This window comes from Poecilia reticulata, linkage group LG2 (genome assembly GCF_000633615.1).
Source record: "Poecilia reticulata strain Guanapo linkage group LG2, Guppy_female_1.0+MT, whole genome shotgun sequence".
Taxonomy (NCBI): domain Eukaryota; kingdom Metazoa; phylum Chordata; class Actinopteri; order Cyprinodontiformes; family Poeciliidae; genus Poecilia; species Poecilia reticulata.
The window spans coordinates 30,740,489-30,768,307 of record NC_024332.1 but is presented as its reverse complement, the minus strand read 5'-3'; the positions used below and the strand labels follow the sequence as shown (position 1 = coordinate 30,768,307).

General features: G+C 39.2%; 1 protein-coding gene across 1 annotated transcript in view; it reads left to right on the top strand.

The window, feature by feature from the left end:
* LOC103458345 (obg-like ATPase 1) overlaps positions 1-27,819 on the top strand; it is a 53,001-nt gene that overhangs the window by 3,365 nt on the left and 21,817 nt on the right. Inside the window, exons 3-7 of the mRNA XM_008399047.2 lie at positions 878-1,021; positions 1,778-1,905; positions 16,709-16,884; positions 21,101-21,181; positions 21,485-21,582. Coding sequence (XP_008397269.1) covers positions 878-1,021; positions 1,778-1,905; positions 16,709-16,884; positions 21,101-21,181; positions 21,485-21,582 — 627 coding nt within the window. The remainder of the gene's footprint in view (positions 1-877; positions 1,022-1,777; positions 1,906-16,708; positions 16,885-21,100; positions 21,182-21,484; positions 21,583-27,819) is intronic.

The following is a 27,819-nucleotide window of genomic DNA, read 5'->3' as shown; positions in this document are numbered from 1 at the left end:
TGGTCCAATAAGACAAATAGGCTGATATTAACCATTATCTATTTCCATCTTGTTGCTGTTTATCTACGTTTCTCCAGAGGGCTGAGGGATGTTGCCTGGTCATGTGATATTTGATGCAGTGCAGGACTCTGAGGTGTTTAACTGAACCAGAGAAGCAACGTTCAGCAGTGTGGTCATTTTTTCATGGGGATAACAGGAATATCGATATTGGACATTGTCAATATCAGCCTAAATTTTTACATCACTGAATCTGTAATCGTAATTAAATTGTAATTAAATCTTTTTGACATTTGACCTGTACCCTTATGTGAAGGTAGATAAGTGAATGGACACAAAATAGAATAATAGCTAATGCAAATATTAATAATTATTTCATTTTAAGTATTTGGCCCAGATATGTTTTTTTCAGTGACTATTTTAAGTAAGTATTTAATTATGAACACATTACTCACAGATGAACTTAATTCTATCACTAAAAATAAGTTATGTCCTATCTCCTGCTTTTCTTTTTTATCAACAGAGGCGTGTGCATCAATCATACTTGAGTTGAATGAAGTTTTAAGTCTTGCGCTCTAAATGCCAGATTTTTGTTTCATTTTCTTAAAACAGCTTGTACAAAGTAAAGAAGCATCCATGTGATCACAACATGACATTTCATGTTCACTCGATCTACCTGAGGATTATCAGGAATGTGTAATTAGCTTTAGAAGTAAAATCACTGGATTATTACGAGCTACTTTCCGTTTTGTGTCCCGAAGAAGAAGTCAGCTTACCTCGGCGTTTACCTCAGTGTTCCAGGTTCACCCTCTCAAACCATCAAGGATCTACACAGCAGCATTTTCAGACGTCCTGACCTCAGTACTGTTGTTGTTTTCAGGAAGTCAACCTTTTTCAATGTGCTGACAAAGAGTCAGGCTCCAGCAGAAAATTTCCCCTTCTGCACCATTGACCCAAATGAAAGCAGAGTGCCCATTCCAGATGAACGCTATGATTTCCTCTGCCAATTCCACAAACCTGCCAGGTATGGGGTCTCATCCTTCACGCATTATTCACACCTCGCATCTGTAGCCTCTGATGGCCCCTGTGCTATAGGTGTGAGAAATCACACAACAATGTTGTTGATATGTGGCTATAAGATGTGTGCTATGATGTTCAATTGGTGCTCTATTCTCCTTCTTTTCAAAGAAAGGAAAAAAATCAAGCACTCCATGATAATGCACATCTATTGAGGCTGTTTAAGCAGACAGAACTCAGTTGTTCAGGCTACAATATTATCTAAAGTATTCATCATCAAATGCATGATAAATGAGTCCTTCTTCTTCTTTTCATCTGCAGCAATACAAATAATCCCACAAGCTTCTTACAAGAGAATATTTTGCATGTTTGGATTATTGTTCCAACAATGTAAGCTGTAATATTTGAAATCTAGACAAGCAGCTGTTAACTAACATTAGTGTCAGTAAATTTTGCAAGGGTAAGATTTTTTGTGAAGATGTCTTTATTTGCACCCGTTGGATCGTCCTGATCAATACTTTGAGAATCCTCTTTTTAGGCCATCAGGTGTCGTTCCAATTTTTTACCTGATGCATCCCTGATTTGCATGGATTTTATATATTTGTGGATTACTTGATTTGTTGCCAATATTTTTTGAGAAATTTTGAACATATGGAGAAAGATCTCAAACTGTAAGAAATCTGCTGTCAAATGATCTTGAAACTAAGAGCATAAGACGGAGCTGAAGAGGTTTCTGTTCCATCCATTTGTTTTTCCCTTGTAGTAAAATCCCAGCATTCCTTAATGTTGTGGACATTGCTGGCCTGGTGAAAGGTGCTCATGTCGGCCAGGGCCTGGGAAACGCCTTCCTCTCCCACATCAGCGCATGCGACGGCATCTTCCACCTGACACGTGAGTCATTACTTACTTCCTTATGACATATATTAATATGGTAGACCACCGCTGAAGTTATTTATTCAACAATGTTTTTTGAAAACAGAGTTTCTCTTAGTTTTACTCTAAGAACATTTGGAACTAAGATCAACTTTGTAGTTAGAATAAATGAAGGTAAATCAACCATTAGGTTCCTACAGGAAAGCCTCTTGGACAAAAATCAGTCCTTTATAATTTTTTTAAACTGCTTGATTTAAATCGGAGCAAAGGAGGTAAGTGTCTTGTTTCTTATCAGATTGCTTTTTTTATTATTATTATTTCCATTTTATCTTCATAACCTTTCTGACATTGTTCTTTATTTACCTTGTTTGCAAATATTGCTTTCTGCTGTGACAGACTTTAAATCATTTTCAGTGTTTGTTCTACACCTCTGGTTCTTTTTCATTCTCGTGGTCTTTGTCTTGGCCAATTAAAGTGTTACGCGCTAGAATAATTCACATCACAGTGAGTAAAATGAAGAAGAAGAAGGTCCTTTTAGAAAGAAATTGCAGACTTTGTTTGCTGATTGTATTGACTTTCCTCCTGTGTGAAAAGAGCTCTGATTGGAGCAGGTGAGAGAGCGAACAGATGGAAAAAATGTTTAAAATGCAGGCGTTCTTTCATCTTGTTCTTAAGTTATCGGAGACACATTACGTCTCTGGCAGGGAATTTTTCCTCTTTGTTTGGTTCATCTTCACATTTTGAGACGTTTAAATTAGAAAAACCCCGCACTGCAAAATGTAATAATGATTTAAAGGACCTGTCAGGTGAAATTAACTGTTTCCACTTGAGTTGGCAATGAGTTTTCTTGTAATAAAAGTCATATAGCAAGATTTATGCTATTCCATTATTTTTAATCATAAGCAGATACCAAAAATATGATTAACTTAGAAACTTTATAACTTAGTTATTATATCTGTGGCTTTTCAGTCAATTTTAAGTCCCTTTGTTCCCCCATAACAGACAGTAAGCAACAATGAATGGGTACTTTTAAACAGTACAGCCAATGTTTCTGAAGCAAGATTTATTGTGCTGTTCTGCCACAAAACGGAAGAGTTACTGTCTAATTTTAAAAAAGGAAAAAATTAGAGATGCCCAAGACGTTTTGGTTATGCGAGACAAAGAGAGTACACACCACTTTCAGTTTTATGGTTTTATATACAGTTGCATCCCAAAATCATTCAATTCCCCCCACTCCCCCTTGCCCTCCACCCACTGCAAATCAGGATTATTGACATAATACAGATTAACAGATTAAATAGTTAAATAAAACTGCAACAAGTATATTCAAATTCAACACTAAATACAAACATTATTGACTTACGTCAATGACTGCGTCAAAGTTAATCAATCCTCTGAACCACCCAGTTCACCCGTTACGTCATGTTAGGGATGGCTTTGCACAAACAAGGAAAATGTTTTAAAAAAAAGATACCAAAGGCTCTGAATCTCCCTAGAGGCATAATTTGCTAGGTTAAAGTTAAAGGAACAGTAGCCGCACACCTTAGTGGCAGAAACAGAAAGTTATCAACGACTGCCAGCAGATTACTGAGGGGACAAGAGGTCTAAAAACCTTGACTGACCATAGAAGACCTGCAGCTGAAGAAAGGCTGCTTTTTCTAAGAGGTATAAGGCCAAACACTGTAGGTTTGCAAAATAGCATCTGCATGAATCAGAGGAGTTTTAAAACAATGTCTTGTGGAAATTGAACAAAGACAGAATAACATTTTAGTGGATATTATTTCAACACAACTGTAAATTAAGTGGATATTATTCTGAAATCACATAGCTTTGTTTTTTGAGGTTGGTAAACTGATTAATCGTATCTACTGTGCAGGTTGGTGTACTTATGGTCACAAAATGCTTGGGCTGGAACTCTTTATCAATGTAAAAGTGTTATGGTGGGCTCAGTGTTTCACATTTTATGCTCTGACTCCCAAAAAGAATCAAAGGCATTTTACAGATTCAAGTTTAAATCACAAAACAAATTATTTGCAATTAAAACAATGCGGGTTCGTAGGGTACAAAGATAAAGGACACAAAAAGGCTGAAGTTCTGAGTCGCGTTGTTGTAAAAAAAAAGGCCGATGGATGGCAAACAGCTACATCAGTGTCAGGCATTGCTAACAAGAAGATAGAAATTCACTGGCGAATATCAGTAACAGAGAACAAGAATAGAAATGCACTAATGAATAAAGAAGGAAATGTAAAAATAAATTAAAAACTGTTCAAATTTTATCGTCTTGGATGGAGTAGCTTGTCAGCTAATGAGCAATTTCTTCTTAGGGATCAATAAAAGTTGATTTTTACCAAATATAAAATTATATTTTTCTTCAGTAGGAGCTACCTATTGTTGTTTCACATTTGTCTAAGTATGTTTTTTTTTTTATAGGAAATGTTCCTCTTTGTAATTGCCAGATTTTTTCTTGTTTGCATTCGAGTTTGTCATTCTTGTGATGGGCATTATGGTGTTTAGTGCAGTATATGCAGTAGCATTACTCATGTTGAGTTATGGATATTTCATATACTCTATTGTAAATGTGGTCAAAAGGACCCAGTGTTCCTTTTATTTTTGACTGAGGACCAAATGTATATATCCCAGATGCTCACCCCAAAACCAACTCTTTTGTTTCCTCTCAGTCAGAGATGGCAAACATAGCGATCGGAAATAGAAATCGAAAGCTTCTTCTATGCAGCTATCTGCTCTGGCATGCTATTGTTTCCACACTTGTCAAGTCTTTAGAAACAATGCGGTTTGTTTCACAAGTTAAACATTCAACATAGCAGCTTTGGTTTTGTAATTATATCTATCTGAGCAGAGTGCAGCGCAGAAGCCTCTTCTTTTATATAGCTTGATTATATGCTTGAGAAAATCTCACTTCTTCTGTTAAGATTGGGATTTTTTTTGTTAGGTTTTTTTTTTTTTGTTTGTTTGTTTGACTTTTGCAGAAGTATTCTTAGTTCAGAGTTTCAATCAAAGCTCACAGTTATTTTATTGTTGCTACTGAAATTCAACTTTAATCTCCTGAATCTGATGTGATTAAAACATGAATCGAATCAAATTATTTCATTTTATATATGTTTTTTATTGAAATGTAAGCAAAAAGTCTAAAACTCACAGTATATAGATGGCCCTCAAAAGGTACAAATGCCTTGATTTTGTTTGCGTTGCACATACATGTTATGTTTGTCTTCAAATTAAAAAAATGACACAAAATGTACCTTTATGTTTTAGTACCAAAATGTAACAATTCATAGAAGAACATAGACAACAACAACAAAAAAACTATGTGCAAACTTTACTTTGAAGGAAAGGCCAGCAAAAGTTCAATCAAAGTGCAAATTACTAAACCTATATGTCTTTCAAGAATTTCGACAGTCTGTTAGCCTAAACCACAAAGTTATTATTTGCACAATTAAGTATCTTTACTTGTCCAAAATAGGTTTTTATTGTTAATCAAAAATCCACATTGACTTTATGGACCATTTTTGTAGATCTATTGTAACAACTTTTCATATAGTTGTTCTGGTCCTTAGGTAAAAAATAAATAAGCAACTTTGACACTCTTGCATCTCATTATTCTTGTAGAAATGAAGATGGACCTGTAGAATAGCACTCTTTTGGGGTGCTGTGGTGGCGCAGGGGCGAGGCACAACCCATGTATGGAGGTCCTAGTCCTCATGCCAGTGGTCGTGGGTTCGATTCCTGGCCTGGTGACATTTGCCACATGTCTTCCCCCTCTCTCATGACCCTCTTTCCTGTCAAATTATCTTCAGATAAAGGCCACTAGAGCCAACAAAACCAAAAAAAAAAGAATAGCACTCTCTTTCCTCCACCTTTAGACAGGAGCTGTCAGTCAGCTGCATAAGAAAGTTTAATTGAGAGGATATATTCAAAAGTTTTCCTTACTTTCAGATAGATGGAAAATATTTTTAGAAATACTTTGATTGGTGAAAGTCACAGAAAACTGTGGCTAGGCTAATACCTAGCATGCTTTGAGGTATCGCTGTCAGGCTTCAAGAGCGAACATGCATATGGGTAAAATAAAGACACTGATAGTGCAGGTACACCAACTTGTCAATGTAACCTTAGAAAGAGTAGAACAGTAAAGACATAAAAATGAGCATATATAATAATTCAAAACCACAACAAATTTAAAGTTGTCTTTCACTTTGTATTGTTTTAGCTGATTCTTGTTTTAAGTTTAATCTTTCTCAGGAATTGGGATTTAATTGAGAGTCTGAACCTGATTCCTAAAATATCTATAAATATTATAAATCCCATGAAATCACTATTATATCATATTTTATGATTATATAATAGTCAGAGTGACTGTCTGCAACTCAGCTTTGATAATAGCATAGATTTTATGAAAGCTGTGGTAATAATCAGTCATATAACAACATGGAATGTTATTTTAGTAACAGTAAATGCCTTTAAAGAAAATTATATATTTATTTTACCATTTTATCATTTTACTATTACTATAACTAACTGAAAACATGGTGTTTTTTTCTTAAGCAGCCCCTGTTGACTGCTTTCTTTGTGGCAGCTACTGAAACACTTAAACCTTAGTGGGAAGTAAGTTAAAATGGATTTATTTTCTCTTGAAGTTTTCCCTCTTCAACATACATATTTTTTTTAAAATCCCCAATAGCTGTGAAAAGGCCATATGAACTCTTCTTTGTGGTGACAGCTTGAAAGCTTATTCTGCTAAACTCACAAGGCTTCTGTTCCCATCGTAAAATAGTTAGCGGGATAGATGTTACTAGTCTCTCTGCAGTGACCGGAAAACAATTGGAACCCAACAGTCTGAGACAAGACAGAGACATGTTCTACTTCATCTCCTCTTCTGTTTCAAACTCACGACTCTGCCAGTTTACCTGGCCTTATTCCCAGATGTTTGCTTCCCAGCAATTAGATGTTTGAACGCTCACTCAGGGCCTCCCCCTCCTCCCCATCATCACTGCTGGAAGCATTGAGTTCAGCGCTAACGAGGACTTATTTATGGCTGCATGATACTCAGTAAGTATCTAGCCTTGAGATACCAATGGTAAAGCACTGTTAATCTTAAGGGACCTTCTGTGGTTTTGGGGCGGCCAAGTGGAAAATAGCTGTTACATTTGGCAAAGACGTTTCTGTTGCTGTGATCTTCATGCTGTCAGCGCCCGAAATGCCCGGCTAAGTTAAAGCTTTATTATTTGATCATTCTGCAGCTTGAAGGTGGAGGTTGAATTTTGAAAAGAAAAAAATATATATATAAATAATTGTTGTTGTACCAAATGTACAATTTCCGTCAGAGTTGTTGTAGATGCTGGTTACTGTGAGTATTACAGCAAATATGAACATGCCTCTGACTGACTGAAGACACTCAGCTGTTGTATAACAGCCTAATAACGAAGATATTATGGGTTGTTCATAAGTTTATTGACTTTATGGACAATCCTTCTTTGCACTGTCATCTCCAGTGTTTCCACAGCAGCCTCCAGATCAGAACCGGGCTTCTTTATCAGCTTGTTTAGCTTTTTTAGGTCCCTGTCTCTGATGCTGCTACCCCGACAGGTCTTGCTGAAAACTCAGAGGGACGTTCGCTTGCTCTGTGTCTTCCTGCATACAGATTCACTAGTGAAGTCTGTTAACGTCACCCTGAGACATGTACAGAAATCCAACCTTTACTTTCAGCTCATGTACTTAGTGAGGGAGAAATCCGTTTTCAAGAAATTATTTTTAATATGACCGCTAATGCTACAATTTTTGGCCCCACTACCAATTTAAATTTCTATTAAAATTTCTACGTTGAGAAGATTGTTTCGTGATCCCATTATCTTTTGTCTTTGTGCTGCTGACTGAATATCATGTGACACAGAGGTCCTTTTCCCTTACACTCTCTTCAAAATAAGAAAGACAAGAGAAAATATCATTCATTCAAGGAAGATATGTGCTGAGCAGGGATCGCGTTAACCGGATATTCTCTGTATTTGTTTTTTTTTAATAATAATAATAATAATAATAAAAAGGAATTTTCTCGTTCCCAGAGTTTAGTTACCTTAGAGGTACATTAGAGGTGTATTAATTCCCTGTGACTTTATGTTGTATGAGTGACTCACTGGAAAAAAAAGAAGTACCTGATTATCTCAGCCACAGGCGTTACAAGCAAACTAGACTGACTATTCAGGCTGAGGTGATTTATAGCTGGCCTTCCTCCCGTCTGACGCCAGTAATGGCTGCTCTCCGGGCATTCAGCCCTATCACTCATCAACTCACGGATTCTCAAACTTGACAAACGTCCAGGATGCCTCCGTCAGCCCAGTGCGCTTAGCAGTGAGTAAATATGTCATCTGCTTCCACAGCTTAAACAGTCAATATTGGCCTTTGCTGTTGCTGTTGTTTTGTTTTTTACTGCTTCATTAGACCTTTGTAATATTAATTTAGGTTAACTGATTGCATATGGAACATTTTTTTCAGTCTCATGCTCATTGCTGTCGTAATGATTAGTTTTGACAAATTAGACTTGAGTTTAAGGTCACAAAGCTTAGGTTCTCCTTGAGGATTTTCAGGTAGAAAGAAGAATTCATGATTTGGTACAAATACAGCATCAAAACAACCTAAGACTATCACTCCACCCTATGTAATTAAGGTACATCTTCCAAAAATTTCATTTTTTTTCTCCCCAGTGTACTAAAGTGTTATATTTCTTTCATATGTGACCAAGTTAACCGGATAACAAGGACTTCTCGGGCTATAAATACCTTACAATGGTGATAGTCTCAGTTGCCTTCTTATTCTTTGTCTTGTGAATCTTCTTGAGCAAAAACAGCAACACTGTATTATAAACAGGTCAGGAAAAAAAAGAAAAAATCCTCCTCCCTGAGCGTCATGTGGTTCTTTGTTTATGTTGGTTCCTGCTTTAAGCAATATTCTGACTGTAAAGTCTCAATCATGTGTCTGTGGTGGGATCGTCCTCCCTTTGTGTGTGTGTGTGTTTCCAGGCTGTGTTGAGGTGCTGTCGCAGCATTTAAATTAGCATTTTGCTTCGGCGAGAATGAAGAGTTTTTGTCAGCCTCCACTCATCGAGGATGATTAGAGAAAAATGTCTACCCATCTTGACTGGAGATCGCCACAGCTCCAGATAACATGCCCAGTGATTGAAGGTCGCAATATTTTGAATTCTAATGGGCCCGCAAGATGAATTGCCTGAAATAGACTGTAGAATCTTCCTGCTTCCTCTTCACACCCCCCCTCCGCCTGTCCGCCGTGAAAAGAACCACTGGGAATGGCGAGGCCCGATGATCATAGAATTATTGGACGGTGATTCTACACCCTTCAAAAGGGAGTTGCTATGGAGATCTCGTTCCAAACTGTGAAATGATTCACCTTTGAAAGACTGGAGGGCCTGAAAGCCGAACACATCATTGTTCAGGTGGCAGTTGGTTAGGAAATTGCCGGTGTCTGTGCAATCAGCAGCCCTGTAGTAGTCAGGGATCTGAAAAGGTTTGTTCTCTGGATGATGTGGGACAACAATTCCCTGCATACGACTGATCCTTTCAATCAAGACGCCCTCGTGTTTAGAGGTTTAACAAAATAAATGGGATGACAGAGGTTAAGCTAATGAAGAGGGAATTAATGCGACTGCTTTCCTTGTTTTTGGTTCGAAATCACAGACTTCCTTGGACTTTCAGCTGCATTCAGGTCAGACATGTCTGTACAGGTTACTATAAGCAACACTTTTCCTCTTTGCCTTTCTAGGGTTACGATCATGATGGTCATACACGCTTTTAAAATTCATCTTTTATGGTAAACCTTCCATGCACAATTAAAGACATCCAAACACACAAACAACACTAGAAAAGATCAGATCATTAACAAATCACACATTTATAGAGGATGAGGAACCGAGAACCACCAACAATTATGTAGTGAATAAACACCAGAAATGATTATTTAAAAAGAAAATCATTGAAAGCTAATCAGAAATATACTATCCATCCATTTTCTTTCACCCTTGTCCCTCAGTGGGGTTGGGAGGGTTGCTGGTGCCTATCTCCAGCTAACGTTCCGGGCGAGAGGCGGGGTTCACCCTGGACAGGTCGCCAGTCTTTTGCAGGGCAACACAGAGACACACAGGACACACAACCATGCACACACACACTCACACCTAGGGGCAATTTAGAGAGACCAATTAACCTGACAGTCGCGTTTTTGGATTGTGGGAGGAAACCGGAGTACCCGGAGAAAACCCACGCACGCACAGGGAGAACATGCTAACTCCATGCAGAAAGACCCCAGGCCGGGAATTGAACCCAGAACCTTCTTGCTGTAAGGCAACAGCTCTACCAACTGCGCCACTGTGCAGCCCAGAAATATACCAATATCTAAATATTTGTAGAAAAAGCTCAAGTTTATCGTGTCTAAGCTTAAGAAAATTCACTGTCATCAATGTTTTTATCATTAATTAGTACATCAGTACAAATGCCAATATAGATCTGAGTGTCATCAGCGTGGCTACGTAAATTAATTAAATGTGTTTTGATGTAATCCTCATATGCTAATGCATAAAATGTGTGGCGCCTGGTATTGAACCTTGAGGTTCTCTGTGGTCAGAGTAAAATAGTGAGATATAGGTTGAGCCTCTTAAGGGGCTTTTAAAGAGTGATTTAAGTTTGTCTCCCTAACTGTGAAAGTTATTGTGAAACCATGACTGAGTTTAAAAACGGTGGTATGAAAAATTGAGCCTTGGGGTATTCCAAAGTTTAACCTCTTCCATCCCTTTGAATAATTTTCTTAAATTAGAAAGAAAGGCAAATTAGAAGTTGACATTCACTTTTTTTTTAGGAAAACAACATCTGAAGACAATAGTTTACATATTAATAGCATAATTTCCCAAAAAAATGAAGACATTTTAAAAAAAGAATTAGGCATTGGGTCTAATATCCCACTTTTTTGCCTGAAATATGAAATAAGATCATATTTCCAAGTATATCATCCATACACAAGAAAGAATATATATTCTGTTAATGCTACAATTTCACAGTGATCAGTTTTGAGAAATGGGATGCTTAAAACTTCAGTAATCTCTGATGGAGTACCACCAGCTTTTGGTGTCAAACARTTTTTAGTACCCAATGTAGCTGCCGTAATTAACATTCGCTGTAACACAACACGTCTTCCATGAATTTAGTTCTGGATGCCAGATTTCTATCAAATCCATGGAACCGACTGAGCACAGGAGGTTTCCTGAATGAACGTAGATACCCTCATGTATATTGCTTGTTTTTTTATGCTTGGAAGTCGTCCATGATGTGCTTTCCCCCGACAGACTCATAAAATAGCTTTTACTGCCCTGAATGCCAGGAGGATTGCGGCGCTGAGTTTGCATGAACATTTTTAAAGGCAGCGTTCAGGAATGCAAGTTCTTTAGATGTGCTCTCACCCATCCTGCATGTGAAAACACGCACAGGAAGTAAGAAGTCAATGAATACTGTAATTTACCTGAATTATGTTGACCACATATCCTCCCAGTGCAAGCAGGAGCTTCAGAGGAGGCACCTCAATCAGTATTGATCTTCCCTTTGCACGGATAACTGCCTGGTCTGTGTGCCTTGCAGAAGAGCAATGATTTAGGATAACTTAAGATTACTTGATGTTTTTTGTCGTTAAACTCATGCACACTCTAAAAGAGGAGACGTTTCCCAGAAGCCGGGTTGCAGAAAACATAATGGAGTTAATGTAAAATCACGAGCCTTCTCTGTTGTTTTGTTTTTCCTTTTAAAATCACTCTCATTTGTAAATGTCAGAATAAGTTATTTCTTCTCGGGCTACATCTGCCTGGGGTGCTGCTGTAATTTTGAGCAGCTTAGCCTGATCCCTAATCAGGCCATTGAACGCAACTCGCTCTCCAGAGAATAATCCCATTGTTCTGTCACCAGAGGAGCACCTGTTAATAGTGTCTTTATGCATGTCTACATACACTGCTCGAACCGAGGCAGTAAAAATTGAATCGTGGGACGGCGCTGACTCCTGAAAAAGGCCCCCTTTCAGCGTCTTCCCTTGTTCTCTCGTGTTTTTATTGTCTTACACGCACGCGGCTTTGTGCGGCGGCGCCGTTTCATAAAGCCTGTCTTCGCTGCCCTGACCCAGTTGTTAAAAGGACTAATTGTGGAGATTGGCCCATCAGATTTTTCTTCTCCTTCATGCATTTGTTGTCCAGCTCTAAGCCCTGAATGGGAAGGTGGTTAAAGTGGATGTGAATGTTAAATTAGGCGAAATGAATTGAGGAAAATTACTCTGGAATGAGAGGACTAAATATTGAGTGGTCAGCTGCGCTTGCTCTTTAAAAGCTTGTTTGAATTTTTGATTTGGACGTTTTCTTTATCAAAATGTTCAGGAATTGCTGATTATCTTGGGATTTGTCGCAAAAATAATCGTTTTATTATCACTCTTAAAAAACTGTGTCTTTAAATGCTTCATATTTTCATGAAGCTTTTTAACACTGATTAAGAATCAGTGAACGTATACCTTTACCGTCTGAGAGACAGTGCCTCAGAACTGTACATCCTCATTCTTCATAATGTATGTATACTCTTGCAGCTAACAAAATGATTACTTTGCATTATATTCCCAGAGTTCATGCAGACACAATGGCAAATTTTTATTCCAATCAGTGCTAAACAGCGAGCTGCTAAATTGGAGCGGCAAAACAATAATTCCACTGATTAGCCCCTTTCTGTGTGGCGTAAGTGAACTGTTTATACTGTGGAGTACCTCTGCAAGAGGAGAGGAACCAAAACAGCCTGATTAGGCAAAGAGTAATTGAATAAGTTCATTTCACCATGAGGACAAGGCACAGGATGACAGCTTGCACCAAAGTCTGCAGCTTCTGTTGACTCGCATGAGTAATAAGGTGTTGGGTGTTGGATGTTGGGATGTGACGCGTTTTGATGTTGATTGTAAAAGCTGTCTGGAGGGCTTTTATGAAAAAAAAATCAGGTGTTTATCACTGCTTCAGCCAGTAAAAAGGATCGTTTTGGTATCTGCATATTTGAAAAAGATATAAAGATTCAATGATGCCGAGCCCTTGTTATCAAATAAGGCAAATTAAGCCAAAGTGCAGCAATTCGCTAATTATTTTAGCTGTATGTGTCCTTGAAAGACAAATCCAACTTGTGACTTTTGAAACTATTTTTTTTTTATATGCAAACATTGGAGTCAGCATTGCTGGTTGCCTTTTTTGTGAAATACTTTCACTCCTCCATCTAGAGCCCCCTTTTACTTTACTTTTTACTAACTGCAAATGTTGAACATAAAATAGACGAAAACCTCATTATTATATTTTTAAACAGAATCATTAAGATCCAGCCATGACTCAACATAAAATAGAGGAAATGGTGAAAGAATAACTTATTCAGAAATGATTCAGATTCATTCTTAACATCTGAATATTATTAATCGACATAACAAGAAACTACAACGAGAGAGAAACATTAAACTCTGATTCATGCTGTCAGTGTAGTGTTGACAGATGTTGTTTATTGCATCTGTCATGAATAATAATACTGAAACTGAAAAGCTGTAAATGATTTTACCAACCAAAGTTTTAGCTAAAGTATTCTTATTTATTCTATGCTTAACTTATGTTTTGTATGCAAGTAAAGAACTAAAATTCCCTTATGTTTTAACATTGTTTACCTAGTTTTATGTTTCCATACGCTGATTCATTAACATTCAAAGTGGCAATTTTCCAGACGGATTTGTCATACAAACACATCATACTTGTAATAAATTTTTATTTGTGCATTAAAAAGCTGTGTACGTATCTTAGATTGACATTTGCGTCATGCCTCAATGTATGCCAAAGTTAGCAAAGAGAAAAGTTAATACCTCATAATTTATAGTCTTCAATATGTACATGGCTCAATCGTTTGCATCATATTTAATGGCAGACACATATAAAGTTTTTGCTAGAAGCCACATATGAAATAGTGCTGATAACCTGTAGCGTGCTGCTACAGGCCTGGCCATGAACGTCACCAATAACTCCATGACACCATCTGCTGTTCTTTACAATTAGGTTGTAGCTCATTTTTTCCAGCTTCCACGTAAGCATGTAGTTCTCAAATCACTCATGCGTCAATAAGCATAAAATCTTCAATGCTGAGGCCAAACCTAGACAATGAGTTAGACCTGAGTCAATGTCAATTCTGCAAGTTGCTACGATTTAGGCCAATGAGTTTTATTTAGGTTTGGACTAATCAATAACCACCTGGTCTAAAAAGTGGTTTAAACTTAGAATTAAAAATGTATAAAGTCGGCAAAAGTATAAATATAAAAACGTACAGAAGAACTCAGTCTAATTAATGCTTTTATTTCTATTTCACTCTTGTATTTGAAATGGTACTGATTATTTTATTCAAACTGAAGAACCGCCACAGTCTTTTTGAAGCTAGGAAACGCCGTTTCCCATCACTTCTTTACTATTTTCTGCATGTGTCACTGCTAAATCTTGTGCAGATGCAATCTCACAGGGCCTCACCTGTCAGCACCTTTGCACAAACTCAGGTGTCAACACATGAATATGGATTCAGTGACTCCCCCATGCGCATTCCTAACATTATGTCCCTCAATGCTGCAGCAGCTAAAGGCAAGACATCACTCAACCTGACATCCACTTCTTTGTCTGAGACAGCAGACACATTACGCTGCACTGTAAAACTTAACAAGCTGCTGCTATTTTCTGTTTTACAAAAGTATGTGCATTTCAAATCCAGCTCCAGTGTAGACCTTACCAACCAGGCATCAAGTGTTAGAGAAGAAAACAGGTTGTTTTTGTCATATTATTTTATTATCTCAATAAGCTTGTATCAATTATCTACTTGTACGGTCATTTCTCATAAGAAGTATACTTCTCAGACAAAGTTGGTTTTTTAGATAGGCATTGTGGGGGGCAGCTTGCTATTGGGAGTGGAGAGAAAAAAAGTGACTGATCAGTGTCAAATAAGTTTTGTACATACTGTTTATATATTCATTCATTGAGGAGTGGGTGTCCACTAATGCCGCGTAACAAAAAAATGTGACTGTCCACTACAAAACCGGAAACAACTTTCACTGGAGGAAGTGTGAACTATTTGCAGATTCTGGAAGTGCTGATGAGGATTTCTAATGATGTGAAACACATGCAATTTAGAAATAAAATGAAGAAATATGGCCATTTGAAACCAGATCAGTAAGAAAACAGCCCTCAAACTTTCAGAAGAATTGTCCCCAAACCTGCTCCGTAACCTGGGGGTGGGTCTCAGGGCTCTTTGAGGGCAGCCAAATCTTCAGAATCCATGTGAAGAGCCATTCAAAAGATCCATTTGTGAAAATGAACATTTAAACCATTTTATTCCTAATATAGTTTTTGTGAGTGAAATTCACAACCAAGTAGAATAATATGTATTAAGTAAGATTAATATTTACTCAAAGTTGCAAAAGTGGTTATGTATTTTCATAAAATGTAACATTTTAAAATACAAATGTCTGATGCTTTAGTTTAAAACTGTGTTTTAATGAGTCATTAACTGAAGATGACCACATGTGTCTCAGAAGCATTAAAAATAAATAAAAAAGCCAGTTGATTCAGAGCCATTGAAGCAGATGCTAGCTTCAGCATCGTTAGCAGCTAATCTAGTCGCTCTAGTTTACAAACATTTTCCACTGTGTGTACAACTCTGTCACCGTCTTTCTCTACTAAGTTCTCAAAATGCGATGATGACAACTTTTTTCATGTAAATGAGTGCTATCAGGCAGCCTGGTGAACAGGTTTTATTAGAAACAGAGCAACAACTCAAGAACTACTGCCTTTCATAATTTAAAACGTAGATACGGCAGAGTGGAAAACATGACACATTCAGCTCCATATCTTCATGAAAAAAAAGTTGCCTTTTTTAAAACGGGCTGCAGCTGAGATGATGGTGGGTTCTGACCTGTTGCTTTCTATTTTCTGAAGTAAATAAAATTATGTTTTTGAGTTAAATGTATTACAATCCTCAGGTTTAACAAATGAATTAGACTCTTTTTTACTGCCTGACGCACTGTTAACGTTAAAGGCTGGCGCTCTCATATGGCAGATGCACTCGCTAACCCCTCTGATCACCTGCTCCCACCCTGCCACAGAACCAGAAGGAGTCCTGAGAGCCCGCTGCCGGCTAAATGGTCTGCTTCAGAACCTCATTACTGAATCGCCAGCAACGCCACCATTAAGATGCACACGATTAGGAGATTAGGACTCTTTTCCTTTATTTATCAATGATGACATGCTTTTTCTTAAAGTAAGCTAAACTTTGTAATTTCACACTGCATTTCTTAGAGTAACGTTCTTGTTTTGCTGCAGTAGGGTTTCAAATGAGCTTACTGTACTGTTGCACATGAAGTTGGTTTCTAACATTTCTTATGGTTTAAAGCTGGGAAAAAAATAAGTATCGGCTGTATTTCTAAACTCCTGATTGTGTTTGTTATGACTTTCCTAAAGCTCCCACAGGGCTTTATATGTGGATGTCTATTTTTCCCACATTCTCTGCATCAACTAATGATTTTTCTCTTTCTTTCTGAGCTGAATCACATCACTGTTTCACATTTGATCCCAGAAAGTCAATGTCATTGATTTTGCTGTTCTGATTCGCTGCTCTGTATTACACGTTATTCACATAAATCAGAACAATTGTTGTTGAGATAAAGGAATATTTTTCTTCCCCCCATTTGTGTGCGTGTGTGTGTGTGTGTGTGTGTTTGTGTCCTGTCCCTGCAGGTGCATTTGAGGATGAGGATATCATCCATGTCGAGGGGACGGTGGACCCTGTTCGAGATATCGAGATCATCCACGAGGAGCTGAGGCTGAAAGATGTGGAGATGATCGTCCCCATTATCGACAAGCTGGAGAAGACGGCCGTTAGAGGCGGTGACAAGAAACTCAAACCAGAATATGTGAGTCAATGTCCCAGCAGGCCCTTTGCTCCCCCTCACAGCAAGGCACAAATAATAACCCTCCCACACACATGGCCGTGGAGAAAAAAGTATGTTTTTTTTTTTTTTATCTCCCTCCAATAGGCCCTACCCCTCCCCCTGGCCCATTTTTTTTTCCCTCTCTGAGATTGAAAGTGATCAGGGGTCAGGGGTTTTCTGCTGTAGAAATCATTAATAGAGTGTTACTTATTCAGCGGCCGACCCCGGGTCACAGCACTGGGCTAATGAAAGTGTTTCCACACAGCTCTTTTCATCTAAAGTAATACTCAAATCATGGCACAGCTCTCGCTCGTGCTTATCCTCCTACAGCAGCTTGGGAAATTGTTTAAGGCCATACAGTGGCTGACACATATGCCTATACCGGGTTACAAATACTGTAAATGTTTAGAATAATCTATGACAGTTTGTCGGAGGTGTGAGGTTAAAAAAAAAAAGAAAAAAAAAAAAACGCAGGTTAGGGCGAGGAAATAAAATCCGCATCCTGGATGTCGGATCAAGCTGAATGAGGATTGTTATATTGTTGCAGTAATGAGGCCGGGAGGGCAAACTCAGTGATGATTTGATGCTGACCTATCATTGGACCAGGAAGGAACAGACTGGTGCACAAGGAATATATTTGGCCTTTCACTCGCAGCGGAGCAGCCCAATTCCAGATCTGACCACTCATTACACTAACGAGGGGGGCTATTTCACCTGCTGCAGACACCCCGCCACTGGTTGGTTTGCCTCAGACATCCCCCCCACCCCTCTTGCCCACAGCCACCATCCTTTTTCCCTTTCAGCCTGCAGCCCTCCCCAACGCCCCACAGACAGGAGCCATTCAGGCTAGGCAGGTGGCCGCTTACTGCCATAATTGCTAACAATTTTAGGCAATGAATAAAAATAATCTACATTACTTGTCAAAGGTTGCGCACGCGTCGGCAAGTGAGAATCTATAGAAGAACCTCTCCAGACGTTCTGAAGAATGGCGGCCATCAAAGGGCTGCAGCGAGCTCTCAGGCAGGAGGGGGATTGTGTGATTGCCTCGCAGGCTGAGCCCGGGGTTCGACGTGCTCAGCTGCTCGCAGGCGCACACGCGTGTCTTTATATCGCCGTCCAAGCAGAGCGTCAAGACACAAGAGGAAAGAGGAAAACGAGGACAGTACGGTTTACTTCAGTCCTCCTCATTTGCACTGTAACTTTCAAAACATTTGAAACAGAGTTTGATCATTGTGTCGTGAGATTTTATGAGAAAAGAATCCCTTATTTTGTCAAAGTACATGTAGTAAAATGTAATATGTAAATGAGAAGGACTTTTATGGTGCCGAGCAAGGCTGCTTGTGTTCCCTTGAACTTTTATTTGTTGGGATTGTGGTTAGCAGACCAACACACAGTAGAAGATAACTGTGAAGTGAAAGAAAAAAGGCTTTTCACCATTTTTAACACTAAAAATCCAAAGAATATGTAACACCATATAAGTCTAAATGATTCTAATAAAGCTCTGGCTGTGWTTCTTTTTTTGTTTGTTTGTTTTGTTTTTTTGAACCTCTGTCACAGTATCAAGTCTTCTGCAGCCTTCATCAGGTTTTCTTGCAGGATTGTCCTGCATTTTGCTCCAATAGTCATCCCACAGCATCATGGCACCACCACCATGTTTCACCTTTTTGGATGCCCTGTTCAGAGTAAATTGTAGTGCTATTTTTTTAAAATTATTTTTAAACACATGCTGCTTTGAATGTAGGTCAAGAAATTCAACTTGGGCCTGAGTAGAGCACCTTCTTCCACACGATTCTTCTTCCAGCGATGTTCACAACTATTAAGAGTATCGACAGATTTTTCCACTAGCTGTGAATCTCTGTGTCTTTTCCAGAGTTACAATGAACTGCTTAGCTCATGCTCTTATTAATTCTCTCCTTGCCCAGCCTCTCAGTTTTGGCGGACTGCCACATCTTGGTAGGTCTGTAGTAATGCCAAATTGTTGTTTTTTTTATTTTTTATTTTGTGACAAGAGGCTGAAAAATGCTCTGTGATTTCCAGCACTTGGGATAATATTCTATAAACCAACTCTACTTTCAACCTCTCCTCAACAGCCTCCCTGACCTGCCTGCTGCCTTTCTTGGTCTTTATGATGCTGTTGGTTCAATTATGTTCTCTTAACAAACCTCTGAGGCCTTCATGGAGCAGCATTTGCACACAAAGATTAACAGACAGAGAAGCAAATCACTGATTTCTAAAGGCACATGATTTTTTAGGAGTATGCATGTGAATTGAGTACCACATTATTTTCTTCCACTTCACATTTATTTGTTACTTTGCATTGATCTATGACATGAAATACAAATAAAATGATCTACAGTTTGCCGTTGTAACCTGATGAAATGTGAAAAAGCCCAGTGAGCTTGAAGACTTTTGTAACACACCGTATTTCACTACTTGTGTGTGTATTTTCCAAGACAGTGAGATAAAACAATAAAATATTGTTTTATCTCAGATCTTTGCAGAACTAGATCTGAGATAAATCTTTGCAGAACTAGAAGATGCTTTGTGATCATCTCTTCCTTTTTATCGTTTAAAAACGGGCAAAGTCGTGGAGAAAATAAGACAATAAGACATTTTAAAGCCATGTAAATCTGTGTAAAATTTGGACACCAACACAAATAATACGCAAGAAAATGCTAACTTGAATTAAAAGCATTTTTATGAACAAAACAGATTGTGAATGCAAGACAGAAACCTGAGGATTTCAAGTATAAAAGTCAGAAAAGCATGATTGAAAAAAAAACTTGTAGATATTCTTTAAGAGTCTACATACATTTATTTCTGGACTAGAAAAGGAGAAATATTTGCCATCATAATAAGAAAGTACATTAAATATTCCGCTGAGAACCCATGACAAATGTGCGTGCACGCAGAAGCACAGAGCTCATATGTATGCATCGTTGTAAATCCATTCTTGCCGGCGCTGTGTTTACAAAAACAACGTTCCATCATTTTCAGTCCGCACGGATCCTCAAAAAAAAAATCCCTCTCCTCTGCAAAACAATAATAAGAAACCGGCCCACCAGCGGCGCTCCATGGTGGCAAGCGTATGTGTTTGACCCCTGTGGGACCTATATGCCTTTTATTAACACCTGCCTGTTAGAGGAGCGCTGCAAGGCGGCTGCGAGCTGATGAGGGAAACCTGGAGCGGGTTCAGCCCGTGTCACCGGCCGTTTGCTGTTTCCATTTCACAGATGATTAATCTCTCTGTGAAGACTTGGGCCGGCGCGGGCGGAGTGTATGCAGCTCTTCCTGCGCTCTCTCCCGCTGGCTGCACTCTGGCTGCCTGACTAAAAGGCCTTTAGAATTCCTGCAGAGAGAGATGTGCAGAGAGTGAATGCAGCTGGCTGGGGGTCAGTGTGTGGAGCTTTTTCTGCCATTGTGTAATTGAGGCTCTGGCAGGATTTTTTTCCTCAGTTCTTTCAAAAGAGAGTATGATTGTGAAGTGCTGCAAGGGTTCGGGGAGGGAAGGAGGAGGCAGGGAGAGTGGTGCAGGGGGTGGGGGAGTTTTTATATGAAGGGGGAGGTCAAGTTGACAGGAACAAAAAGAGTGTGTTCCGCTAATTTCTGCGGGGCTGGATCAACAATAATAGGCTCAATTTCTTTATTACAAATTTTATAACTACCCCCCTCCCTTTTTCCCACCCTTTTCCGCTTCCAGATCCTGTCAAGACCCAGTCTCGCCTGTGGTCTCAGCCCACAAGTGCGTCAGTAATGAATGCGGCGTACGTCGCGGTAAATGCTCAATATTTTCAGAAACAGTGAATAATTAGCGCCGCACCTCACAAGTGCTTATTCAGTATGACTCCGCTCCGTAAAGTGCCCGAGGAAGGACCAATAATTTACACCTTTGCTAACCAACTTCCAATTAGTTCCCCTGCTCTTTCCAATTTTGTCTCTCCTTTTCATTAAACAGTCCCGGCGGAGCTGAGTGACACCCCAGAAGGCATTTTGTCGGGGCTTAAAGGAAGGGGTCTTGTTCTTGCCTTCCCCTGTCGAAGCAGGGCCACTCCTGCTCCTGAATGCGAGCTCAAGCCATTGTTCCCTTTGGCATCAGGATGCCATGCATTTAGGAAATAATTACCCCATACCCTGCTGGGTTTATTCTGTTTCATCTCCTTTAATGGCTTCTTGTTCATTCTGTTTCAACCCCAAACAGGACGTTATGTGCAAAATAAAGAGCTGGGTCATGGATGAAAAGAAGCACGTCCGCTACTATCACGACTGGAATGACAAGGAGGTAAGACTTTGATGTGAATGAAATTTATTAAAGTGATTTATCTTGACGATCTTTTTATGTGACCTGAAAGTAAATCTTCCACATTCATGTTCTTATTCTTCTTTTTTTTTTTTTTTGTTAAATCTAACTTTTGTGCAAGTTAATGACATCTGGCCAGTCTGATCTTGATTTAGGCTCTTCCTCGCTGACCCCCTGCAGAGCTTATAATTTCACTTGGCTTCATTTGTCGCTGTCTGTGCTCTCCTCAAAGGCCACTTTTGGAAAGTTTCAGATTCTCAGAACTCGCCTCTCTTTCCTCCACAGATCGATGTGCTGAACAAATACTTGTTTCTGACGTCTAAACCAATGATCTACCTCGTTAATCTTTCTGAGAAAGACTACATAAGGAGGAAGAACAAATGGTAAGTGCTCAGAAGAAGGGCGTGAGCAGACTCGCCGCATTCACTAATCACCACCAAAGAGCTTTTGCGCTCTTCTTATAGAGGGAGTTGTGTTCATTTCAACTAACTTTTCCACTGATGCTGCAATCAGCTACAGAACATGCATGTGCCTCCCTCTGCGTGCATCCGTTTGCCGGCACATGAGGCCAACTGTAGTCTCCTGCTGGCGCAAACGGTCACATCTTTGAGATGGATTCTGCCTGGAGGTGGCAACGAGTAAAACTCCCAACACAACATCCAGATCTGCAAACCGTAACCGCAGCCCCCAGACTGTGCAATTCATTAAGCGCACACAAGCACATGGTCCTCATTTTGCATCGAAATTTCTCATTTCCATGCGATATCAAAGCAAGAGGAGGTGCTTCCAGTGACAAAGCAAGCATGTGTACATTTAAAGCCAAAACAAGTGATTAATATCATCTGGAGGCGAGGCGATGAATCATAGTGACACAAGCTAACTGAAGGCTTTTTTTTTTCTCCAAATAGTTGGGTTTGTCTTCACATGTTGTCGCTCTTGCTTTACAAGCGTTTTTTTTTTTCTTTTTTTACTGCTAGGAAACTCCCACGCCTCAACACAACGACTCAGGCGGCCGTGATGAACAGATGCACGCATGTTTTATTCCTAATAAACTGTTATGACACTTTTGAGAAACAGAACTTTGTTCAATTAGCTTTCCAGGAGCCTAGTAATGCTGATGGATTGAAGATAAGGTTTTTAACACTAGTGTGAGCTTCTTGTCGGTCAAAAAACACATTTTGTCACCTGTTGCTGGAGAACAGGTGAGAAGAGTTGGGGATACGTCTTGTTGTGTATTGTTGCACATAAGCATGGATTGGTTAAAAGTTAGTTTTAAGACCAACAGGATTTTTTTATCACCCAGTTTCTTTGGCCTCAAGTATTTTCATTGAGGAGCAGAGAAACATGAGATTCATTTCCCCAGCTTTGTGGAGCATAACGGCGTTCCTACTCCACAGGTTGCTGCTCGCTGCCAGTGAGATGGCTGAATAAAGACTCCTATATTTTTCCCTTTCTTTCAAAAAAGAATAATTACGAGCACAGCTGCGGATATTCGCAGCTCTGCTCGACCCCAGTTCACTCCACTCCAAAGTTGTTTCCACAGACCCAGGAATACCTGTAGGACGGGAGCTCCTCCTGGAGGCGGAGACTTTAGGCCACACCTACAGATGTCCTACATCTCGTGTTGTTCTTCATAATTGCATAATAGCAATGCATGTCATTATTTTTTCGAGACAACAGAAGAAGAGTGAGCTATGAAGGCCATAGAGTCTGTGCTGTTGCTATTTTTTTTAGCATGATTTGCGGTTATTTCCCTGGGTTGCCGTTCTCTCTGCTACTTCGACAAACATCTTGTCATTCGTACAGAAAAGTCCGTGCAAATGACACAGACTTTTCTCATCGTTGCACCAATGGTTACATTTTCTGCTTGCTCCGGACGATTTTTTAGTCTCACTCTTCTCTGCTGTTGCAAGTTCAAAAAAAAAAAATGGCAGCGACTGTGTTTCTGCTTGCTCTAGTCACACGTCTGACCATGCCCATGGGCCATTAATGAACTGCAGGCTGTTCATGTAACATGGAGCACCTACTTAGCTCTGACTGTACAAAAGGAGCCAGTACAAGAACAGGAAAAAAAAAAACGGTAATGGAAATGCTTGTAGGGATCTGCCTTAAGAAGAGCCTGAGAAAATTGCCATAATTAGTTTATTTGGAAAAATATTTAGTCAATTAAACATGCGCAGTCATGTAGTAGTTACTAAAGGAGCATCAGCCATCACTTTTTATAGGGTAATTGTTTTAAAACTTAAGTTGGCAAGCATTGAGAGAGAAGCCCAGCAAATACACAGCTTGATTAATCAGCTTCTATCAATTTATTTTACCTCCAATAGTACTTTATATAGCAAAATAGCCAAAATTCTAAAAGGTTTTTGCAACCAGCACTTAAAACTAGAACCACGTTTAGCTGGTGTTCATTCCATATTAGAAACATATTTGTGACATCGTTACTTGACAATCTAAAATCAGCCCATGTATTTCTGATTTGTTTCATTTTAATTCAAAATGGAACCAAGTTTACAAAATTGAGCTTCGGTTGTATTCAGGTTTGCTATAGTTGCTACAAACATGAGCAAACTTTTAGTGTTTAGGAAAAAGAAAAGCAAGCAAACTGTACTGGAAATAAAAATGGGACGTCTTTAAATAACTCACAACAGTACAGTACAATAAACTGAAAAGTTATGTGGTTTTTATTTCGCTTAAGTTAATCTATAGTGTGCAACTCACTCTTAGATGTAAAACTGTTTTTATCACTGTGCTTCTTATGTAGAAGAAATAACAAGCATTTTGATTGCATACGTTGGGAAAAATGCACAGTATTCTTTTGCATTTAATCATTTTTTCATGTTCTAGTTATTTACACGCCCATAAAATAGCAATAGCTGTTGAAGCTAAAAAGAAATTACGACAATATAGCTCTTTCTTTGTTTCTTGGAAGTGTTTCTTGAGTATCTTTGAGAATCTTACAAAGATGTTCAATATCACAAAATTAATGTTTCTGAGCTCTCTCAAATAGTAATTTGGAATCTTGTAAAACTTTTGTGGTATGCTGCAAAAGCAGCAATCTTCAGTTTGTGTCTTCTTATAGTTCAGAGAGGCTTACCTCTCAAGCATCTACAGTATTAAAATATGGATTGTTATCACGCTTCTCCAACTGGAACAAAACAAGCTTGTGCTGATTAAAGGTTTGAGAGTTTGATGGAGATTCTCCTCATACTCTGCACCAAGAGGCTTTCACAGAAAACTTACGGAGGAACTCTCAAAAGCTTTCAGAGGTTTTGAAAACATAGCTACCAGATCTATAGGAAACCTTTCTTGATCTTGACAAAAGTAGAATGGAATCTTGAAAAAACTTTCATCACATTTCTCCAAAAGGTTTTGAAACATTTTGGGTATCACAAAGAGCAATCCTGTAAAACTTCTGCAATGCCACAAAAACAAACTCAATAACTTATACTTTATTTCACCAAAAGTGATCAGTCATCTTGCTAGGCTTATAAAGGACATTGCAAAAGTTATAATCCTAAATGTTTAGTGTGAGTTTGGATGGCTACCTTCCTACACAACAGCTGTTTTGTCCACAGAACCGACCGTGTGGATTGTTATTACACTTTTTCAACAAGCCTCCAGGCTTGTTGTGTCAGGTTTACAAATGGGTGAAAAATGTATTTTGGGAGTTTTGCTTGACAGCATTTTAACACGAGAGAAGTTGTTTATCTATGACTGTTTGTTCAAATGTTCCTGTCACAAATGTAAAACTGTCAGAAAGGGGGAGGAGGAAGAGCTCATAAATCAAATGATTCATGACAAGACGAACATCCGTCGTCAGAGCGAAAATAGTTTTTTTTTATTATTATTTTGCATGTGTGTGTGTGTGTTTCTTTTTTTTTTCTTTTTTTTTTTAAAGGTGTAAAACGCCATAAATTGTTCAGCACTTTAAACAGGCACACAGTAGCACTTCCCCGAGGGCTATGCGATGAACAATGCTGACATCAAAGTGTTGATGTTTGACAAGTGATGAGTCACTTCCCTTGTCCAGAGAGGAGCTCACACCTGTATGGAGATGATTACAGGTAGATCTCGCTGGCCCTAATTGTACAATAAATGCTGCTCTCAACCCTAATGGCAGCTAGTCTGCTGCAGAGACGCCAGACTGCCATTTGGCTGTCGCCATGCTCCCGTGTTTTTCCACCGCCGCAGTTGAGATGATGATACGGTTAAGGACTATTCAAAGCAAACAGCAAGACAAATTGCAATCTCAGCTTTAATGTGCCAAGGAAAAGACGGCGGATCGTAGAATTAGGCAAATTTTATCGGTGACTTTTTGGGACGCCCATACAGGCCATTCCAACAGGTTCCTGTCTTTCTCCAAGAGCTGTTTTCATTTGAAGTGCGTCTTTGAGTGCATGCTTCCCAGAGAGATTTGGGTCAATTTTAGCAACATACCCTAGAAAACATCGGTTTTGCCCTTGTCGTCGCGTCCACTGACCATTTAGCCATGTCTTAGTGCAGCACATTTGCCTATTTAACGACTTGCGCCGCAAGAACCGAGTTAGATCATCTCGTTTGGAGTATGGGAACCACAAACCAAGCTGCCCTTGTTTAGACAAGAATACACAGTATTAGCTTTAGCAAGCCATCATTAATGGAGGGATCAGACGAGGAGCAAGGCCTCCTTTCATCCTCAGGTTCTCTGCTGGAGACAGAACATCATTTACTGTTGAGAGGAGCACATGGCTCCAATCCTATACAGTTCATGTGTATGAGAATGCGTACATGCGCATGTTTGAAGTCTGTTTCAGAGGCGACTCCACGCTCATTTGGATGCTGGCGTAATTGCGGTGCGGAGATCAAAGGCGCGCTGGCCGAGTGATGTTCCAGAGGAGACTTTACCACACAGCCCTCTCCTCTGTGCAGAGGGGGCCGCCTGCTGATCACCGCTCCCCTCTCCCCTCCAGACATGCGCTGCCCCCTGCACATCCCCGCTCGTAAAAAATGATTAAGGCTGTATTTGTCATGTGTTTATGACTGAGAGGCATTGCGTGATAGGGAATGGCATCTACAAGAGACTCTGTCAAGAGGCCTTCTCCTCTTTCCCCCACTGTCGGTAAGCTGTCTGGAAGACTGTTTCTCTGCTGTGCTTACTGAAGTTTGTTTTGTAGAGAAGGTCATTAGAGCACTGCTGATGATGTGGCGGCTGCACTCTGGCCCATCATCTAAGACATTGTTTATTTTACAACCATACGACCATTTTTATCAGTCCTCATTCCTTTTGAAATCAGATATTTATCCAATCATCCGCCGAGAACAAAGAGCAGCCGTAGTTGGGAAAGAAAAGGACACGCTTGAGAATATTCCAGCTATATGCTGTGATGTTTTTCTTTCTTGTCATTTCCTTTTCTTTCAGCTTTTATTTTTTTCTTCTTTTGGACAATGTGCATTAAAGTAAATTGGAGCCTCTTAAGTAGATGAGTTGACCTTTAAGGAAACCAGCAAGCGTGACCTGTCTGTGAGTGCCTCTGCCGAGTGGTTTCTCCCGGTGAGTGGAAGAACTGCAGGGTACCATCACGAGGAGCTTTTATTAACTCTGTTAGTCCAGCTCTGTTTTTTTTTTCCCCTCAGTGTCTATATGCCACTCTTTATGTGTGTGTAGCAGAAGAAACGCATGCGTAATTCTTTCTTTAGTTTACCACTTCTTACTTTCCTCCTAACTTATGTGTTAATGTATTTTGTGAATAGCATTTGCCACTCTGTCTGTGTTGAATTAAATATGAATCTTATTATGCCGCAAAGCCACAAGAGTCACATACCACAGCTTCCCATCCGCTCTGTCATTCTTTAATCAAACACAAATATTTTTATGTTCATTTCCCCATGATTATTCAGTCATGGTGTAACTCATCTTGCAACTGAATTATATTCATCTTTAAATCAAGATGTTTAAAAAGATGGAAAATGAGTAGACAGAGGTGCGGACTCCAGTCCCATGACTCGAGCTTGAGTCATTATTTTAATAACTTTAGATTTAACTTGGTGAAAGACTCAGACGCACACTTTCACACCAATCACTCATGACTTCTCTTGTGCTCAAACTTTTTGACCTGGAAATGCTTGACGATGTACACCAAGCAGAAAGTTTATTTTAAAAATGTGTAGCTTATGCATTTCCTGACTTAACCATATTAACATAGCCAGAGTTAAACACAGCATGCTGTCAAGTTGCAGAAGAGAAGGATGAAGAGGAATGGTGACACTAATCGCCACTCCAGGGAAAATAATAGGCAGGTATTTTATTTCTTTACAGAAATGTGTTCAACAACAAACAAACAAACTGCAGCATGTGAAATATGTGGGTCAAACTCTGCAGACTGAGAGGAACTGATTGTTGTTTAGACAAGCATTAACTCTCCTTTTATACTTTTTAGTCACATTAAATTTTATTGATAAAAAAAAGACCTCAGTAAATACATTAATTTTTAATTATTCATTAGAGGGGAAATACAACATATAGCAACTTTTCCTTATGTGTAACTTTAATTAACCTCTAAGCCTAATAACTGGTTGAACTCAGTGTGGAGGGATTTTGATAGATTTGTTTTAATTCAGCGACAATGTGAGAGCTTTGA